The sequence below is a fragment of the Cajanus cajan genome, chromosome 5 (genome assembly GCF_000230855.2).
Source record: "Cajanus cajan strain Asha chromosome 5, NIPB_CcT2T_4, whole genome shotgun sequence".
In the NCBI taxonomy this organism is placed as follows: domain Eukaryota; kingdom Viridiplantae; phylum Streptophyta; class Magnoliopsida; order Fabales; family Fabaceae; genus Cajanus; species Cajanus cajan.
In genome coordinates this window covers 27,460,841-27,483,275 of record NC_138521.1, presented here as the reverse complement: position 1 = coordinate 27,483,275, position 22,435 = coordinate 27,460,841, and the positions used below count along the sequence as shown (strand labels likewise).

General features: G+C 31.9%; 1 protein-coding gene and 1 long non-coding RNA gene across 3 annotated transcripts; one reads left to right on the top strand and one right to left on the bottom strand.

Annotated features, from left to right (window-relative positions):
* Positions 1–215: 215 nt before the first annotated feature.
* On the bottom strand, positions 216–1,367 carry LOC145957744 (uncharacterized). Its single transcript, XR_014433747.1, has 3 exons — positions 1,269–1,367; positions 1,034–1,128; positions 216–481 (listed from the first exon to the last, which is right to left on the bottom strand). It is a non-coding gene; the product is annotated as an uncharacterized LOC145957744 (long non-coding RNA).
* Positions 1,368–14,037: 12,670 nt separating this feature from the next.
* LOC109787960 (uncharacterized) lies at positions 14,038–20,695 on the top strand. Of its 2 annotated transcripts, none has more exons than XM_020346576.3 (3): positions 14,038–14,210; positions 16,529–17,385; positions 20,173–20,695. In XM_020346576.3, the coding sequence occupies exons 2-3, from the start codon at positions 16,532–16,534 to the stop codon at positions 20,345–20,347; spliced, it is 1,029 nt and encodes a 342-aa protein (XP_020202165.1). In that variant the 5' UTR covers positions 14,038–14,210; positions 16,529–16,531; the 3' UTR covers positions 20,348–20,695. The 2 variants fall into 2 exon arrangements, with proteins under 2 accessions (XP_020202165.1, XP_020202164.1); XM_020346575.3 differs by lacking the exon at positions 14,038–14,210 and adding an exon at positions 14,272–14,549.
* The last annotated feature ends 1,740 nt before the right edge of the window (positions 20,696–22,435 follow it).

The following is a 22,435-nucleotide window of genomic DNA, read 5'->3' as shown; positions in this document are numbered from 1 at the left end:
TTAATATATTTAATAATATTATCTGGTAATAATTAGAAGATCCGATCAAAGCAAATTATGATGTTATCATCTCTACATTTAGGGTCCTCAGTAATGAAAAGAGCTCGCATAGCCTGTACTTATGATCCTAATTTCAAGTATCTTGATTTATATGATAATTGAGCCAAATGACTAGGACTACTGGACTAGGATACTATTTTTTTTGTATTGAAGAAACTTATGACCACTTTTGGATAATCAGAAGTGTGAGGTAGGGCTCTGGTTAATCAACCAATTACTGCTTGTTGACATCAAACATACTATCATCATACTTACCAATTAACATGTTCACATATTGGACATAAAAGATAAGTTTTCCCAGTAGCATTCCTTAAGCTTTTAAGGGGATAAGGCGACTTAAAATATGCATAAATGCCCAATTTGGTTCTCATTCTATGAGCAGATTCAACCACCCTCTTCACCTCCTTCAGCAAACTATAATCTACACATAGAACATCACAAAATAAATAAACATAGCAAAATTAGAAAAATCCACCAAAGAAACTATCCATGTACACATTTACAAAAACCCAAGCACAACAACATATACTTGGTAAAGCTAGTTCAACACATCTTAAGAAGTAGTGGTATATTAATAGCACTCTTGTAAACTGTTTTGACATTAATTATCTTAGTAATACTCTTTAATGTAAATAAGACCATTTTGCTGGTTGAAAAGTACACAAGCATATTCAAAAAAATTTGTTTCTCATTCTTCCAAAATATAAAAATATATGATTTGCTTCAATTAATCACACAAAAAACCATTATGAATCAAGTCAGCATATGGGTATCAAAAAATATCTAAAAGGAGAGATACTATGAATATTTGGCAAATCACCCTACTCACTAACAGATTGAAAAGTTCCCAACAAAGAAGAACAGATTGGAAAAGCGACAAATAAAATGATACAAACCGTTCATGTAATCATGTCATAGAAAAACAGTCTCATTGTATTGGTAACTAGATGGGGCAAGTGAAAATGTAACTTACCTTGAATTAAGTGGAACTTTAGTTTTTTTCCCTTCTTGTTGAAGACCCATAATGGATGCATCAAGCTCTACAGAGCCATTGTTGATGTGCAGAAACTGCAATTATACAAATTCAAGAAAATAGAAATAAAAATAGATGTCAACCACAAAAGATACAAAAGTTCATATGTAATGATAAATTATTATTTTTCTTTGAATTTTCTCTCTTGCTTAAACTGAGGCCTGATTGCACTTACCTAGATAAACTAGTGAGATATAGGCAAGTCCTTTTAAAATTTGTTTTGTCAACATGTTCAACCAACATATCAAGGTCTTCAACCTGACCTTATTGTCTATTCTTCCTAAATTGTTATTTAATTGTGATTATTTTGTGGCGGTTAAAATAACTGCTAGATATATAATATTTTGTGGCATTTTTTTAAACCGCCAGAAAACCCCACTAAATACATAATTTTTTGTAGTGATCTATAGTGACACCAATTAAATATTTTTTATATAAAAAAATTAATAAATTTATTAATATTTTTTAAGGTTAAAATAAATTATTAAAGAATAGAGAAAAAATAAATTCACATTTTAATTGAACTATTTAATATAAAAAAATATAATTAAATTATTTATATATATATATATGTATCTAAAAAATTATAAATATAAATTTAATAAAGTAAGTATTTTTTTTATTATCTGTTAAATAAAAATTTAATAAAATTAAATAAATAAAAGTATAAAATAAATATTAATTCAATATATAAAATGTAACATCGAGGATAGCGATTCTTTTGTTTTTTTAAATTTAATTTATGTAATTTATAAACATATTAAAATATTTAAAATATTAATATATGTTTAAAAGGTTCAAGGTAATATAATTTGTTAAAAAATAAAATCAAAGGTAATATAACTTTTTTTTCAGCTTTTCTTCACATTTTTTTTCTGTTATTTTTATCTTTTTCATTTTTTTACAACCTTTTTTTTCATTTTTTTTTTCATTTTTCACTTTATTTTTTTTTTGTCACTTACTTTTTTTTTTAATTTTAAAAAAAAATTTCCCAATTTTTTAAAAACCTTTTCTTTATAAATATGCATTTTTTAATGTTAATTATTTTTATTTAAATTTATTTTAAAAATACTATTAATTTATTTTTGGTTGAGTGAACTATTCTGGTTATTTTTAAAAATCCTATTTTTTTGTAAATTATTAAAATATTTTAAATGATCAATTCTTAAAATAAATATATTTAAAAAAAACTAAGTTATTTGAGAAGTTGAAACAACTGTTAGTGACATTGCTTAAGTCGTTATAGCCATTAGCAACTTCTCCACGGCTAAATTCAATTCCTTTCCACAAAAATAATATAGGGGACATTGGTGTCGTTATGACCTATAGCGACATTATATCAAATAAACCCAAAGGTGTAAATAGTTTCAAAATATTAATTAATTTTTTTAAAAAAAAAACTCTACAATGGTGAATCAGCCTAGTTTTTAAGGCATAAGACTCAATGGTTGGGCCTAGGGACAATGGCCCAAGTGGGGCTAAGAAATTTGGTAAAGGACCAAATTAAAAATAAGGTAAAAAACATATATATTTTTGTTGATGTATATTGGGCTAAGTAGTAATAAGGGGTCCAATAAATAAACTTGCACCATTATGCCAATTGTGTCTAATCATCCCATTGGTGTTAGTAAGGGGTCGACTATTTCGAATAGAAAATGCCCACTAAGGGCTACCCAACCTAGAGAGTTTATGTTTTTATCCTAAAAAATGGAAGTAAAAAGAGCGAAAAACCTTTTTCTTATCAAAATTTTAGAGAAGACAAGAGAGGCCATCGCAGTTGAGCAAGGCTCTCCTATGGACCATTTTGTTTGAAAGGTACCTAAAAGTTGAAATCCAAGTGATGGAGGTTTTTCCCTCTCTTTGTACGGATTTCATTTAGCGATGTTCCTCCCATATCCCTCTATCAACAACATTGGAACATTTTGGTTTTAGAAGAGAGAAGATGGACCTACCCAATGGAAGAAAATGATATGCTTATTTGCAATGACCTATCATCGGAGCTAGTTCGGGCTCAACCCCCTTCCCCCCCTCCCACCTCACATTTGTCTTAATGAATGTGATATTCTAGAATTGTCACAGGACAATGAAGAAACGTTTACCTTCAATGATGAAGGATATTTTTGAAAGAGTGTTCAACCTCTTTAATATTTTTATTGGAGACTCACAATAGTGGGGTTAAAGTTTAGAGAATAGTCTAGTAGATTGGTTTAGAGAGATGTTTTATTGAAGAGCTTGTGAGGCATGTTGGCAATATATGGTGCTTGTGGAACCCTGCTTTGTGGAAAATACAGGTTCTTGACATGTCTAGATACCATGTTCAGTTGCACGTGAATTGAAGGAATTGCAGTGATTGGTTGCTTACAGTTGTTATAATAGTCCTTAGAATCATAATTGTCAAGGGTTCTACAATGTTCTTAGGAAGATGGATTTTAAAATTGATAGTGCATTGGCTATCATTGGGGATTTTAACTCCATTCCCCATTAACATGAAAGGATTGGCGGCCAAAATAAGCCTTCTTTTAGAGGTATGGATGGTTGTTATAATAGTCCTTAGAATCATAATCGTCAAGGGTTCTACGATGTACTTAGGAAGATGGATTTTAACATTGATAATGCATTGGCTATCATTGGGAATTTTAACTCCATTCTCCATTAGCATGAAAGGATTGGCGGAAAAAATAAGCCTTCTTTTAGAGGTATGAATGGTTTTGTTGATATGATTAATGATTGTGCTCTTAATGATGTGGGCTTTTAGGTTATCTTTTCACATAGAACAGAGGTAATCTATGGTTATATAAATTATTGATTAATAGGCATTGTAGGATTATTTCTAAATTAATTATGTAAATGAGTTTATTTTAAAACTATTTACACCTTTAAGGTTGTTTGCTATAGTGCCCCTATGGGTTATTATGGGACATAAAGACACTAATGCACTGTTGCCTAACATTTATTTCTACATCTGAACCCGAGTGAGATGTTTCTCACTCCCTAGTTGCTTTATGTATATTTTTATTGTATTGTAAGTGATCATCAGTATAAGAATGTTAGTGATAAGGTTTAAGTCTCACTATGGGGTATGCTCTCATAAGACATGTGACACCGGGGCTTAGTTAGGATTAATTTAGAATGTTATTCTTGTTAAATTGCTTAGAAGACCTTGATTTTATTCTTTTGTAATTTCTGCATTAAACTATGATTTTTGACTTATAAATGTGAGCTTTTTACCCTTATGTAGTTAGAGACTTGGATTTTATTTATTAATGATTTTATTTATCTTTATTTATTGTATAATTATGTATGTAGGGTAGAGGGTGTCACATAGAATAGGAAGGATTCCAAGTAAGCATTATCCTCATGAACAAGCCTAGAATTAATCATATCCATCTTCCAAATGAGCTTCTTTTTTCTAGCAAATAAATTGCCAAATACCTCTTTATTCCAAGTTTGAAGCTCCTATTGGAAAGACTTGAAAAGAGATGTCCAATTCAAGGAAGCATTCTAGTGAACCTGCACGAACCTAAGGAAATTTGTATAAGTAATCTAGGAAGCCATAAAGTGAAATGGTTGTTTACGTCAATTGGGAGAATCATACACCTGCAACTTCGCAAGGACAAGTCTATGATCTGACTTAAAAGGAATAAAGTGAAAAACAATCACATCAAGAAACTTTATATGCCACTTAATATTAATCAGGTTGATTGATCATTGTAGGTTTTTTTAAAAATAATTACATAAATGAGACTGTTTTGAAATTATTTACACATTTGAGACTGTTTACTATAGTATAGCTATAGGTCATAGTGAGACCAATGTCACGTGTATTTTTTTTTTTTTAAAATGGCTTGAATTTAGTTATGCAAAAGTTGCTACCGGTTGTAGCAACTTTAGTAGTGTCGCTACCGGCTATTTCAACTTTTCAAATGGATCAATTTTTTTAAAAATAAAATTTTTGTAAAAATAAAATAAATAAATATTTTAAATAAATTTATTTTAAGAGTTGATCATTTAAAATATTTTAATAATTTACAAAAAATAAGATTTTTTTAAAATAACCCATAATAGTTCACTCAACAAAAAATAAATTAGTAGTATTTTTTAAAATAAATTTAAATAAAAATAATTAATATTAAAAACATCTATTTTTATAAAGAAAAGCTTTTTTAAAAAATTGGAAAAAAAATCAGGAAAAAAATAATGAAGAAAAAAAAAAGTGAGTGAGAGAAGGAAAACAAAGTGAAAAAATGAAAAATAAATCTATAAAAAATAAAATAAACAAAGGTTGTTATGGGTCATAGCAACTTTGAAGTCGGCGCAACACACACAATCATAACAAATACCACACAAGTTACACATATAGATACATTAGAACACATGCACATTCACTTATCATGCAATGATGTCATGGACTCGACTCATAAATACATCCATGTAACGCTAGTCACATATCTCATAATCACATATCACTTGGTATGCTGCTGAAGCAACATACCTAGAGTAGTCTAGGAGTACATGCCAGCTCAACCCCGCACTCTCAACTAGAAAGATATACTGTTAGGGTCTCGTTGGGATAACAAAGTAGTGCAAGATACGTCGCATGCACACAAATGGGCTGAGTTGGGCCTTCCAAATTGCGCTATCTCCTAGGACTCCTTTAAGATGTTTCTCTCGAAGGGCCTTCCCTAATGGTGTACTCCATATCGTACCCTGTCACATAGATGCATATGATGCATGTCACACATTCACATGTTCATGGACTCAACAATTCACTTGTCATATCTCATCATGTCACTTGTTCTCATATCACATTATTACACTCACAATCACAAGGTCACATACAAGGAATTCTCATCCTCATCATGCTCATAAAAATACACCATTTGCATCAACACCATAATAAGACAGCTATCACATCATTAGCACCTCCAAACATAACTTAAAACTTATCTATTTTTGAAATTATTTGTTCCTCATAAGATTTCCCACAAGAACCCACAAAGTACCCTAATTCATATCAAAACTTATTTATTTTCGAAATTAAACACATATTCACACTCAACAAACATCAAGGTATATAACAGAAAACTTAGAAGGTAAAATAGAAAACATTCAAAATTTGCCTATTTCTCATAAGGTTTCTCGTAGGAACCCATAGAGCACTCTAATCTATATCAAAACATATCCAAACTAAAAAATAAGCATACATTCATGCTTAGTAATTATCAGAAAACTAAGAAGGCAAAATAGAAAACATTCAAAATTTGTTTATTTTTTGTAAGGTTTCCCATAGGAACCCATAAAGCACTCTAATCATATCAAAACATATCCAAAATCAAAATTAAACATACATTCATGCTTAGTAATCATTAGGGAACAAAACAAAAAACTCAGAAGCCAAAATAGAAAACATTTAAAATTTTCCTATTTCTCATAGGTTTCCCATAAGAACTCATAGAGCACTCAAATCCATATCAAAACATATCCAAACTCAAAATTAAACATACATTCATACTCTGTAATCATCAGAGAACACAACAAAAAACTCAAAAGCCAAAACAGAAAACATTCAAAATATGTTTGTTCCTAAGAGCACACATCAAACAAGAGATTAAGGGTCAATCCTGCTATCCAACAAATATTCCTACACCCCCAAGTGAGGTTTCTCACTCCCCTCTTACCTTGATGAGCAGAAGTCAAAGCACGGGCATAATTCGGTTGTTCCTCTTCTTTGAGTTCTCCGTAGCGTAGAAAGAAAATGAGTCAGAAGAGTGAATACCTGAAATGACTCTCGGTAACTTCAGATAACTTCCCTACTCTCAAATTAATATAATAATAATAACAACAACAATTAGCAAATGACTGTAACGTCTTTCCTTCCCTCTAAAAATAATTAATATCATTAAACATATTTCCTCCTTTTTAATAGATAAAATATACTTAACTCTAAATAAAATACATTTTTGTAAAAATGTCTTATATCAAATAACCAAAATACTAGTTAAAAATCATGCTTTAAATTAAGATAGAACTCATATAAAATCGATAAATAATATAAAATATATTTTTCCCTTTTAGTAAAAAAATAACATATTTTTCATATAAAAATAAAACTCATATCAAATAGCTAAATAATATTAAAAATCCTTCTAATAAACACATTAAAATTTTAAAATAAATACTACATATTATTAATATAATTTTTATGAAAATCGAGGTGTTACAATGGGAGCTTCAATAAGGGTGTTACATTAAAATGCTCCCTTGAATTGGACATCTCTTCTCAAGTCTTTCCAATAGGAGCTTCATACTTGGAATAAAGAAGTATTTGACACTTTATTTTCTATAAACAAAGAAGCTCATTTGGAAGATGGATAAGATTAATTCTTGGCTTGTTCATGAGGAGAATGCTTACTTGGAAGCCTTTTTATTTTTAGCTTGGAAGGAATATGAGGTAGTGTGTTTTCAGGAAGAGGTTGTTCACTTTTAGAAATCTCATTCTAAGTGGTTGAATCTTGGTGATTGCAATTTGCAATATTTTTATGATTCTATAATCATTAAACAAAGGTGTAATAAGGTGTAGAATATTCAAGATGGTGATGGAAGAAAGGTGGTTGAGCCAACTAAATTATAGGAATTAGATACTAAATTCTTTCAAAATTTGTTTACCATTGACCAAGTGGGTTAGGATTTTGCATTCTAAGGTATGTTCCCAACTCTTGAGGCTAATGTTATTGTCAAGACGTTCATCATGTCCTTGGGAGTATGGGGGCTTTTAAAGCTCCAAGCTTAGATGGGTTTCAAGCAATCCTTTATTAGAGCTAGTGAGATGTGGTTGGTGGGGCTTTGGTCTCACTAGTCCAACATATCTTTCAAAATCCTCACAAAGTGGTTGAGATCAATGACACACTCATTTCACTTATCCCTAAGGTAAAGAATATGGTTCATTTTAAGGAGTTCATGCCTATAAGTCTCTACAATGTTTCTTATAAGGTTATTACTATGATTTTAGCTCACATGTTGTGATGGAAGAGCATGGGCTAAAGGCCCAACCACTAGAGCTATGGCCAGGAGATTACTTGAAGATTTGACTGCTTCAGAGCTTAGTGGGCCCAATGGGCTTGGTGGGCCTAGGGTGCTTCTCACTTGGGCCTTCATTGATTAAACACCATGTTCTATTGTATTTTCTTAGTATAGGAATTTACTTTGATGTTGGTCTTGTATTTTGACCATAGATTAGGGTTTAGGCGTCTTGGGCTTAATTTTGGGCTTCTTGGGCTTTAGGCTTTTAATACCCAATATTAGGCTCATTCTTCTTCTTGTAATTTTTCCTATTCATTGTATTCATTAGACCAATGTATTTCGGTCAATAGATTAGGTTTATATGTAGAATACATTAATAGGAGAAATAGGTTTCATTTATGCATCATTTAGAAATAATTTGAATTGAATTTGAGTCACATGGATGGCATGGGGTGGATCCGGCCATGTGAGCTTCAAATTCAATCCAAATCACTCCTAAATGACACTTAGATGAGGGTAGCATCCGTGTGAGCATATGATTTGGCCTAAGTTTGAATTTCAAATTCAAATTTGAAATTCAAACTTGGCGCCAACTAGGTTTACTAAGTTGCCGCCCAAGTTAACCTAATTCTCTTCTATAAATGTAACTTTTCTCACCTTGTAACACACTTTTGAATATATGAGAATTTCTGAAATCATTCTTCAGCTAATTCCCTCAAGAGTCATCGAAAATTCCAAGAGAGAAATCCAAAGAGAATGCCTTCAAATCCTTTAGGAAAACCTAGTTTACTTCACTTTGAAGTGAGCAATCCTTTGAGTGCTTGAGCTTGGATACTTCCCTCTCACATTTCTGCAAGTGTTCATCATCCTAAAGTGTTCATCATTTTGGTTCAATCTCCATTGAAGAAGATCCGTGCCTAGGAGGAGCTTAGGAGGAGCTTGTTCATCACTTCTTCTATTCACTTCCATCATGTTGTGTCTTTTGATGGAAAAGCTAATTGGTCCTTTCTAGGCTAGTTTCATTTTGGAGTGTCAAAGCAGAGACAACATTATTTTATTTTAAGAAGTTTTCCATTTGATGTGACATGAGAAAGGAGCTTCAGGGTTGGACGATGATTAAGACTAATCTCGAGAAAACATATGATAGGTTCAATAAGGACTTCAATTGGATACTTTATTGGATATTGGATATCCCACAAATTTTACTAAGATTATTTGGTGGTGTATTTCTTTTTCCTAGATGAAAGTTATGTGCAATGGAGAGGCATTGGATGAGTTTAAGCTACAAGGGGTATTCAACAAGGTGATATGATCTCACCCTACCTTTTTGTGTTTTGTCTTAAAAGAATGTTCCATGTTATTCAAATGGCAGTGAATGCAAAGCATTAGAAGTCTATTAAAATTTCCAAAAGATCCCCAAAGTTGTCTTATTTGGCCTTTGTGGATGATATTCTCCTTTTTTCCGAAGTGAGTGAAGAATAGGTGAGTATCATTCTTCGAGTGCTTGAATTATTTTGCTTGGGTTTGAGGAAAAAGGTGAATAATGATAAGATTTAGGTTTCTTTTTTAATTAAGTGGGATGGAACCTTAGACAAGCTATGAGTAAGAAGTTGGGCTTCCAACTTAATGAGGATTTGGGAATATTTTCAGGTGCTCCAGTGTTATGTAGAGAAAAGAGAGACATTATAAGGGGAGTTGAATAATGTCAATAAAAAACATACACTTTTTCAACCAATGAAGTAATATCTTAACTTTAGGGGTGTAAATAAAGAGATAAGAAAGAATAACATAAGGTATTTTTATACTAATTCATTTTAACTATCTAGACTATGTTTAGTTCTTGATTAACCCAATCAAGTTTCACTATCTTTTTACAAAGATACAAATATTCTTTCATAAATCACTTTTGGCCCAACCTAATTATTTTTTGACTTGCCTTTTCAAGCAACTACCCAAGTATTCTTTAAACACAAAACCTTTCCAAGCTTAAAACAACCAAGTATTCTTTGAACACAAAGCCTCTTTAGGCTTCAATTAACTAAGTATTCTTTTATAGTCAAGTTTCTCTAAGCTCAAAGCAATAACACTAAGTTATAAAGGGTAAGATAATTGTGTTGTTTCATCTTACAAGATGTGATACAACCAAATAACTACAAGGCTTATTAACAAAAAGAATAGATTTTTACAAAATGTTCTCTATATTGTGTTCTCTCTTTCTTTCTAAATCTTCAAGCTTCTTTATACGTGCTTTGATGAAGATGATCATTGCAAATCCTTGAGTGTCTCTCATAGACTTGTTTTGTTTGTCTTCATTTTCATTCCTTGTGAGGATAAGTGATCGTAGGTGCATTACTTGCTCGCATTAAATGCGTTTCACCAAATTGTCACATCTTATATGATCAAGAAAGCTACTTATCTCATTTTAGGTATCGAACAAGTGAAGCCATGCGTGTGTTAGGCCAAAGTAGCTTTTTTTTTAGAAATTCCATGATTTAAGAGATTTTCCCATCATTTTTTTGATGCAAAATATGTCTTTTGTTACTTTTGTTATTTGTGAGTACCAAAAAAGTTTTTTTAGTTCAATCTATTAAGGAATCATATGACTAAATATTGATTTCATTATCAAACATCATAAATGATAGGAATTTAAAATAAATGTCTTACAGATGAAGTGCTTCTTCTGTTAGACTTAATGTCAAGATAACTAATTGCCTTACAAATCATCTTATACCATTTCGTCTTATTAGTTGATCTAAAAACTTTTCTTTTAGAAAAATATCTATGTTTTTTTTATCATTAAAACTTAAAGCTTGGGGAGTTTAAAATCGTCTTTTGACCTAACATGTTACACAAGAGAATATTTGAGGATTCCTTTCAAGACAACTCACTTTAGTTAAATTAGTGTTGCAAGCAATCCCCTCATATGTTATGCAATCTACCAAACTCCCCTTGTCTATTTTCTTTAAAATGGATAAGTCTAGAATTTTTCATAGGGGGCATATAGAGCACTAGTGGAAGGTCCACTCGATTGCTTGGAACAATATTTGAAAACCAAAATCTACTGGGGGTTTCGATTTGAGTTCTGCTAAGGAATCTAACCATGTGTGTTTAATGAAATTTTGTTGGGAGTTGTGTAAAAGACCGGATGTGCTTTGGGCGTGGGATATGTATGTTAAGTATCATTGTGGGGATTCTACTCTCCCTATTTTTGATGTGCATAAACTTAGTTAATTTATGGTATGATGACTGGATCCGTAACCAAGGTATTTTATATGAGAAAATTCTTGGGAATGTTTCTCTTGAAATTTTGTCTAAAAAAGTTGTAGAAGCAACGAGGGACTGAGATTTTGGTTTGCTCAGTGGCTACCTTTTGGCTTTGAGTTTGGCATACATTAGAGCCATCATTCTACCTAGTGTAATAAGAGGTTTAGATGTATATCTTGGAAGGGATCTAAGGATGGTGAATTTTCTGTTCCTACTCCTTATGTTAGCATTATGTATGGTATGGATTTGAAGAAAAACCCTTTATTTTTGGTTATTTGTAGTTTGCAAGGGCTTAAGCATTTTCGTGCCTTTCTTTAGAAAATTGCTAGTAATTCTTTATTAACAAATGAGGTTCATTGCACAAGGCATATGACTAATGATTCTTCGTGTTCAAGATATGGTGGTGATAATGGGAATCTTGCTCATATTTTAAGATATTGTCCAATTGCTAGAGTAGTTTGGTATATTCTACTTCCAAGCTCAAAAGATAGCCTTTTTTATTATTAAAAGATGGATGAATGACTCCTTTTGAATCTATAGGATGATTCTTGGTTCCTCATTTTTGTTGTCACCTTGGATGTTTTATAGGCCTACATAAATGATTTGTGTTTCGAGATGTAGCTTTACAACATGGTGATATTAACTTTCGCATTTTAGCTCGTGTGGATGCTATTTATGAAAGTTAACGCAATTTGCTAGTCTTTTGGTTGAGGGTGATGCGACTGGGTCTGATTTGGTAATTGTCAGAGTTCCTAGATAGGTTGAGTCTCAAATTTGTTGGCTTCATCCACCTTTTGGATAGTATAAATTATATTATGATGTTGTTGTTTGTTTCAATGGTCAGGAATTTGCAGCTGATGGAGTGTTTCATGACCATACTAGTGCGATTCAATTCTTCTTTGATACTTGGATTCTACTTTGTCCTTTTATATGGAGTTGTGGGCCATTTTATAGGGATTGGTATTGCTTGGAATAAAGGGTTTAGGAAGTTCCTTATGAAGTTTGATTCCTTGATTGCAATGCTTTTCTCAATAGATAATGTACTGCCTTTATCCTAGTTATAGTGCGTGTTTGGTTTCACGTTTAAAACGTGAAAAATCACGTTTAACGTGGAAGCTACAATGTGTAGCTTCACGTTAAACGTGATTTTTCACGTTTCAAATGTGAAATTAAACACAGACATAGTTTAGTCTAGAGTATAGTTTCTTTCAATAGGGTAGTCGATGAGTTAATTTGGATGCATGCTCATCATGAAGCTAACCAAGTTGTAGATAAATTATCGAATTTTGGATTATCTCTTATTGTGAATTTGAGAGTATTTGATGTAGTTTTACTGTATTTTTCCCTTTTAGCTAAGATGAATGTAACTTCTACTTTTTACCCTCGTAATTTTTAATTGATTCTTATTGAGGTATTCCTGCCCTACAATTCACAAAAAGAAAATTGTATTGATTCATTTGGGTCTTGAATCAAGAAAACCAACTTGCATAGATCAATATCTAAAAGAGTTTACATTTATAAGTCTTTGGATAAATAAGTTAGTTCATGAACTAATTTTTATAATCAATATTTTTTTATTAAATATTTATTTTAAAATGGTTTCCTACACATATTAGTATATGAAACAAAATAATTTTTTTTTTATTAAAGTAGGTTATAATTATTTAACACTTTTAATATAAAAAATATTAATTTCAAACTTAATACTTTCTCACTCCGTTTTTTATTCATAATCGTTTTGACATTATTTTTTTTGTTCTTTTTTCATTATCACTTTTATAAAACTAATGACTTATTAATTTTCTTTTTCATTTTTACTCTTGATAATTAATGTGTGTTTACTGAACTATGTGTTCATTCATTTTTCAATGTACCTATTTCTTCTCCAACCACCTAAAGGGTATAACAAGAAAATAAGTAATAAATACTTTGAAAAATTAAAATATCAATCATTTTTCTTAATTCTTGTGCATAAACTTAAACATCAAACAAAAAAAAAAACGGAAGGAGTAATATCTTTCTCTACTCACATGTGTGTGTATAAGTGAAGCAGGATATGTTGATACTAAATGTTAAAATTAATTTAGTTTCATATTAAATAACTTTATATAGAATATAAATTTAACTAATCAATCTGTTGCATTGTATTGAGTTTAATAGTTTCATATCATCAACCACTAGAAGATCTACCTACTAGAGCATCTATTCATGATTTTATTATTGGACTTGTTCTTGAGTTTGGATGTCAAATATTCTAAAAGAGAATTTTATCATCCATTTATAATGATCTTACTCGATTTAAATAGCACTGTCTCTAGTAGTACTAACAATAATTAATAAAATTGGCAAATATAAAATATATTATATTAAAAATTAAATTGTTATCTATTCTCAATATTCTCAATATTAAAAATTAAATTGTTTAAATGTAAAATTTTCTAAAATACTTTAAAAAGAGAATTTTGTGTTTAATGCTAATAATTTTTTTCCTAAATTGAATTCTTTCCGGTATTTTGTTTTTGGTGTTTGAAAAGGAAAAAGAATACTCACAATTTCTTAATAGCATGAGAAACTTCTGCATCAATATTTAACTTGAAGAAGGAAAGAGGAGAAAATAAAAAAATAAAAATTAAGAAAAGGCAAAGGGGGAAGTGGGGACAATCAATAAAGCACCTGCTGCTTATCTCAGAAATGGGTTCTTCTTCTTGTTGTTGTTGCCTTTCTTTTCTTTTTCTTACCAACAAAGAGAAAGAAAGATAGGCACACACACACCCTAACACCTTGTTTGATCCAACTCTTCCTCTTCCTTCAACTCGCTTTTCTTTTCATCCAGGTTCTCTCTCCTTCCTTTCATTCTCTTTTACTCGATTCCTCTTTTCATTCTCTTTCTTTGTCTCTTCCTTTCGTTCGTTACCTAAAGTCTGCATTTTTTTTTATTCTTTTCCTTCGTTTTGGTGGGTTTTCATTTTCAACTTTTCCCATTCCACTCTGGGTTTCGCTTCAATTTCGATTCCCCCCTTCTTCTTCCAGATCACTTTAAACTATTTAGAAAATAATAATTGGGGAATCTCTGTTGATACTGTTCCCGCCTATGGTGTTTTCTAGTGTTGTTTTCATGTAGAAGTTCATTTCTCGAGATAACCGTTTGATGCGTTGCTTTGATCTTGGATTGGTAGGTGCAATAGCTTTAAGCATGGTTTTTTTTTTTTTTTTCATTGTTTAGGAAAATAAGAGAAAACAATAACTGTTGCAGAAAAAAAAGGTTGTTTGTTCATGATGGCCATAGCTTACAACAATTAGCATGTAAACCAATTCATTTTAATTGTGTATTTCTCGTTTGTTATGTATTTCCGGACTCATTATGTCGGGGTTACCCATTTGCTTTTAGTTTTCTTCTGCATTGAATCTAGTTTCAAATATAAACTGTACTCAGTTAGACTCGTGTGTATGTGTATGGATTGTCAATTATCATACGATGTTTTCAACTGCTGAGTAGATAAGGTTTTATTAGAAGCCTTACTTGCTTGGGATTTGAAATCTAGGTAACATGAACTATGCCGTGCTATTTGTCTAATATTGGTGGAATAGTTCTTTATTGTTAGTCATAGTAGCCAATAGCGGGCAAATAGTGGCACTATAGCGGGATAGATGAGTGGAGTGGCCCTGAGATGCAATGGGATTCAAGTAGCGGAATGGTTTTCAATAGTCTCCACAATAGCAGCTTTTCGCACATTAGTATAGTTGGATGACCATGATATGGGTTTCAAAAGCCTTAACTTTACCCCAGGAATGTTATTGTTTAGATTTTTTGATGGGTAAAATATTCCACAGAATGTTACCTTTGTTTCCTTCATACTTTATGGGACAATTTTTTCCTATCTTCCATTTTTTCTTCTTCCTTTAGATATCCTAGTTCTAGTTCACATTATGCTAATTTCTTTTTTGCCTATTTTTCATGATCTATTTCTTTTAATTTTACCATCATCTTTCGTTTCTTGACTTCATTATTACTATGTTCTTATTGCTTCTAGATTGATGGTTGGTGATTGTGTTTAATTATCATGAATTTCTTTAATATTTTTTTTTTAGTGTTTATATGTGTAGTATAAATTATTTAGTTTATATTATAATATTTCAAATATCCCACTTCCCGCTATCATGCTATAGTGTTTTCAGAGCTAGCCACTATGTGCTGCCATCTGCGATTGATAATTATGGTGCTAGTATTGGTGGATGTTATAAACTTCATAGATTCTGGTTGGCTTCAAAATGTTGCAGAACATGAAAATATGTGATGTACTTATTACTACCTCCGTACCTATTTATAAGACCCAACTTTGAGTTTGAAGAATTGCTTATTCTTTTATATAAGATCCAATTTATATTGTCTCATATATTAATTATTGTTAGACTAAAATATCCCTAATTAAAGTGTGTTAACTTAGTTTGGTAAAGTAAAATGCATTAATTATAAATTCTGTAGAGAGTATGCACTCTAATTGGTTAGGAGAAAGATGAGTATTAAATAAGAGAGAGAAATAGTATAGGACATGTACTCTAATTGGTTAGAAGATATATGAGTATGTTAGAAAAAAGATGTAGTATAAGGGTAGTTTTAGAAAAAATATATAAAAAGGATAAGTTTATTGTTATCAACTAAATTAACTACTTTTCTTAATCTTGGTGAATTAGGCAATTAAGTCTTATATATAAGAATGGAGGTAGTATTGTTTATTGAAGTCATAATATTTGAATCTGTAAAATTTCTTGGATGTATTTATGATAAGAGTTTGAAATGGGAAAATGTGTAAATCATATTAGATTAAAATTTAGATGAGTTTTCTTAGTAAGTGTGCTTTCGTTTTAGTTTTACTTCAATAGTTGTTATCTAGCTTGCTTGGCACATCATTTAAGAGTTTCAGTTGTGGAATTGGTTCTCACAATTGAAACCCAGTTTCAGACACATTATATTTTGTTGCTTACCTTTTGTTGGATTTTTACTATATATTCCTAGTTTCAATGAGTTGTTAGGAATTTTCATATTTTGAAATCTGAGGCTTATATCTTTATCTTAATGGACATGTTTTATGATTACATTATTAAAATTTGACTTTGTTATTATTTTTCATATTTCTATTCAACATTGGACAGGACATGGCGGCAGATGAAGATATGTCAGCTTTGAAGTCTAAGCTGAGTCAATCACATGAAACTTGGAAGCAGGAGATGGACAGAAGCCAATCTCAAGTGGATGTATTGCAAGCAAGGATAATGGAGGTAAAGGCTTGCATACAAGGCTCAGAGGAAGATGCAAGAAAGGAGTTAGAGGTTCTATGGCGAAGAGTCAAGACTACTTCTACCCTGTTGACCTACTTAAAATCAAAAGCTAGAATCATGGCCGTTCCTCATCTAGCCCATACATCTTGTGGCATAAAAAAACTAGACGGGGTAGGGCTTGTTGACAAGGATGGGATTCCATTATCAGGTTGGTCTAGGAATGTTGATCTTTCTTCATTTGATGGTCCAGATGAAGAATCTTGGATAGGAATTAACCGTCAGCATGGTTCTTTAGATGAACAAGATGCAGTTTATATAGGTGAGATACTCAAGTCTGTTCAGATGGTCACAGATGTGATGGAAGCCCTTGTCAAAAGGGTTTTATTGGCAGAATCAGAAACTACATTTGAGAAGGAAAAAGTGAGTCTAGGTCAGGAAGAAATTATGCGAAAGTCTGCTCAGTTAGAGAATATGTCCATGAAATTAGAGGAGATGGAGCGTTTTGCTTTGGGTACAAATGGTATTTTGAATGACATGCGGCAAAGAGTTGCAGATTTGGTGGAAGAAACAACTAGACAGAGACAGCGGGCAGCTGAAAATGAAGAAGAGCTGTCTAGAGTGAAACAGGAATTTGAGTCTCTGAAGTCATATGTTAGTAGTCTAATCACAGTGAGAGAAACCTTACTTTCTTCAGAGAAGCAATTCCAAACTATTGAGAGGCTGTTTGAACGGTAAATATATATATGCTATTCTCAATTGCTTCTGTTAATGTCTTGATAATTGTCTAGTGTTTGACCTGCATCAAATTGTTTGACTTAGATGCAATGGAACACTTCCTGCTTCATTTTTATGCTTAAATTTAATTTTTCTATAGTATATGTATTCTTGATGGCATGCACCTTGAGTGATTTTTCTTAGATCCATTGTTACTTGTGTCAAATAACATTTCCCTTTTTAACCTCACAGGGGTGTTGGGGGGGCGGGGCGGTGGTCCTCATTCATATCATAAGGACAATGTTTATGTTGGACTTGAATATCAGGAGCACAACTCATGTTATTCTTAAATAAAATAATTTTTTTTTAACTCATTTAAGAGAGCTAACTTCATTCTCAGTTTTAGTTCTTTTCATTATGATTTGGTTAATCAATAAGCATAGTGCTTTATTTTGAACCAAGTTTATCGATAATGGATAATGGTCTATGGCAGTGAGCCAAAAATCCATTATTAACATATGGCGGACAAAACAAATAATAATAAACATATAAAAAAACTGCAAAAAAAATTACAAATAGCAAAAATTAATTAAAGACAACAAAATATCAACTTAAAAGGTTAAATATAAAAAAAAAAAAAAGCAAAGCAGAATAAAAGATAAGGAACAAAATATAATTTTCAATGTTTGAACAAAATAATAACTCAAACCAGACCCAACATGAAGGAGATGAAGATCAGATGAAGAAGAGGAATAGAAGAATAAAAGATGAATAAAGAAGTAGAAAAAAAAAAACACTAACAGACAACTTGTTTTGAACCTCACTCCAAGGTTTGCCAGAGTGAGGGGCTGCTGCGGTTCAGGTCACTGAAGTTGAACGAAGGTTCAGAGAACCCTAGGGCAGCAGCAACTTTCAGGGTTGGGAGCAACAGCGTTCTGCGTTTGTGACAAAATGTTTTGGATTTTTCTTCAAAATGGGTTCAGCTCGGGTCAAAAACTCTAAAATGGTTCTTTTTTTTTTTTAAATAAAAAAGCACCATATCCGCCATGACCTTTATAAACCTTTATGGTGCGATGGCCATGGTGGGTGCCATGGCGGACGCCGACATAAAACGCCAAATATCGCCAAATATCAGATGGCGAATGGCGATTTGGTTGGAGGCCTTTATGGTATTCCGTTATAACGGGTTATAATGGTTATTTGATAACATTGTTTTGAACAACATCTCATCCTCTGATGAATTATAACCTTGCTGCCCTGCTACCCCCCCACCCCCTGCCCCAAAAAAAAGAATTCGATAAATTAAGAGGATGTCTTCCTTTATTTCCTTCGATTTGAGTAACTCCCATTCAATTTTTCCAGGTTTCCTACTAAAATTACTAATTTGTATGAGTATAGAGTTACTTGTCTTTTATGTTAAAATATCACCTTATTGGAAGTTGGCATGTTTATCATGTCCATTGATGCACCTATTCTCTTGTGTTTGTCTGTTTGGATATAATTTTAGTATGCAATTTTCCTACCAATATCTACAGTGGCATTCCAAAAATATGGTTTTCTAATTTTTTCTTTGGGTGAATACAGATTAATTTGGATAAGTTTTGTACGATTGACATCAGATACTACATAAAATTTAATTGTTTTTAATCACCATTGATGCTGGTTTGATGGATGCTATTGGAAATGTTTCTCCATGTTCAAGCTACCTTATCTCATTCTTTAGAATTTAGATAATTATATTCTTCAAATGTCCTTGTATTTGTTGGTTTTTTCTTGGGTGTGATAGATATCCATTGGTTAGTTACTAGTTAGTTGGTAGTTAGGAGAGTGGAGTTTGAGAGAATCAAAGTTAGTTAGTTCGGAGTTGCCTATAAATAAAAGGGATTGTTGAGAGGGAAAGGAGTTGTCTTTGGATTTGGGAAATCTTTGGGAGTGAACCAGATCTGTGTAACACTAATCCAGTTCTTATCAGGGTGTGTAGTGTGTACCAATGGAGGTAAGTTGTAGCCACACAAGACAAAATAATATTTTGAAAATAGAGTGGTATAACTTTATTACTAAGGCCAATTGAAGCAAAAGTTTAAGGTCCGAAATTATGTTAATAATACATTAGTATAACTTGGGTAGAATGGGATCATGGTTTAAAATTGCAATTGCGGTCGCCCATTGCGGCTGTTGTGATGAAGATTGCTGTGACGTGAAATTATTATATATTTACATCAAATATAAACAAATAATTCTATAATAATAAAAATCAATCAAACTTCCTTTTCTTAATTTTTACACTAAACCCCTTTCTCTTTTTCCTAAAATGCATCATACACCTCTCAGTATTCCAACCAACCATCATTAATTGCTTATCTCCCTTTCTTAACATCCCATTTGACCAAACTTATTAGATTAGATCATTAGAAAATTAAAACTTGAATCTGTGTGTTTTTTGACCTAAAAAAAGTGGATAAAATAATGTTGCGGATTTATTACGGTTGTGTTGCGGAATTTTCAGTGATTTAAAATCATATCACATTTGTGGGTCGTTGCGGTTGCAAAGAGCACTGCAACAACAATATTGCGGCTGCAACAGATGTTGTGGACCGCTATTTAGAAACCTAGATGGGATGGTCCATGTGTTGTGTGTGCCTAATGCCTATACATACGGCTTGAGCAACACAGGTATTAGTATCCACGCATTTTCAGGTGACCGGGGTTTAATTTTAATTTCAGTTCTCACGTAATAGGTTTATTTTCTTTTTTTAAGCTAAAGATTTATTTGTCTTACGGCTTGGTTTTTTTCTCTTGAGCAGGTTAGTGGGAAAGACTACGCAACTGGAGGGTGAGAAAATGCAGAAAGAGGCTGAAGTTCAGAAACTTATGGAAGAGAATGTGCGGTTGAGTGCTTTGCTTGACAAGAAAGAGGCTCAACTTCTTGCATTGAATGAACAATGTAAAATGATGGCCTTGAGCGCTTCAAACATGTAAATGCCATTGCACTCTACAGATTGCTTGCTTAGCTCTTCCATGCTGACCACCAGAGGCTTCTAAGTGAAGCTTTACTTGATAAAGTTCTAATCCTGAAGAAGCATCCATGGAGGGCTCCAGAAACATCATTAATGCCTTTGTCTTATTTTCTGATTGGCATTTTAATGCCTCTTTCAAAATTAAACATGAAAAACAATTTTCCTTAGAATGTAAACTTGGCGTGCACTTTTATGAGAAAAACAAGATGTGTCTCTTCCCTGTACATGTTGGTAACCAGAGAGGTCATCAATCCCGCATCATGTACATCCATGAAATGTTTGAGACCAGCAAAAGATTTCTCTTGTTCTATACTGGGAACTTCTTAGGTTCTCCCATAACAAAAGAGATATCTTGCTGCCATTAAATGTGTTCACTTAAGCTTAAGCCACAGCCTTTAAAATGTAGTAAGATATCAATGGCTAAGGAGACTGAGATGATATAGATTCAATGGAATAAAGAGATTTCTTGTTTTGAGAACATCCTATAATTCCTCATTCTATTGAATGTATAGCATCTCAGTGTGAGTCATATGTTTTGCTTTAATTACTCTTTTTTTTTTTTTGTGCTATAACTAGTGCCAGTGTGTCACTGACATTTGATGACATATAACGAAAATTTTCTCGTTCCAGGATCACTTGAAATCTCTTGCTTGATGGGAATGTTGTGTTCATTTGTTCAGAACACTTCATGAACCGTAGTGTCATTAACCCATTCTTTCGTTTGTGGCATACCACCACAAGGTCAATTGAACTGCGTACGTAAAGTGCATTCAACATGGAAAAAATACCTTATATCTGACCCTTCTTGATCTGACTTGAGCTTAAAAAGCCTAAATGAAACTTTACACTGAGGATTTTTAAATGAGTGATGGTGACACAATTGTTTGGATGGCCATGAGAGAGTTTGAGGTGTTGATTGATCCAACAAGAAGGCCCCCTATTGAAAAGATGTTTGTGCGACCTTAATGACTGCCGTTTTTTGTTTTGTGTAGGATTTAGGACGACAAGAGTAACATGGCTTCACGTGTTTGTTCTTTGATAGACGCAAAATCTAACTGCTTACTGGGCCATTGTTCTGTCTGTTTTTGACAACGAGGATCAATATTGTGTGTACCGGATTTTGTTAGCTACAGCTCCCCTCTCTCTTGTTTCTGGGTTTATTTGCATTGCATGGTCGCTTTTGCTTCTTGTTTGAACATGAAAATTGACAACATTTGATTTTAATCGCTATTATTTTGAAGAGACTTTGCTACCCTAAAAGAGCTTGCAATCCCATGTATGTTGTGCAGGATGTTCTTGAAGATTCTTTACAATCCAAAGTGGGGATGGCTGAGACATTACCAAATTTCCCTAGGATTTAATGGAAAAGTAGTTACTGCTGGATCTGTGCGAATTAAATCAATGATGAGCTGAGCAGCAGCCTTAAGAAAGTATTTTATTGGACAATGCAACAATCCAAATTGAATTATTCAATAATCTCGCTCTCTCTCACATATATATATATATATATAAAAGAAAGGAACTGTTGATTCTATGAGTAAGTTTATCTAAACTTACTTTTTTTAATAAATCATGTTTTATATTAAATTTCAATGATTTAACCGTTGAATTTAAAAAATCAAGTTTGTAAAATTTTAAAAAATTCGAAAATTATTTGATATTTCGTTTTATTAATTCAAGTTGATAGATAATTATAAAAAAATATTTTATACGTTAATTTGAATTAATAAAGAGAAGTATTAAATGATTTTCAAATTTTTTAAAATTTGCATATTTAATCTATGCAGCAATAACTTTAAATTCAACGGTTGGATAATTGAAATTTGATATAAAACATGAGTTATTGGACAAAGTAAGTCTAGATAAATTTACTCGTAGAGTAAATGAATCCCTTCTTTTATATATATATATATATATATATATATATATATATAAGTATATATAACAAAATTTGATATAAACATATAAAATGATATAAAGTTATAATTCAACAGTTGGATTTACAAAATTTACATTTAATATAAAATTATTGAGGAGTGTTCAAACGAAA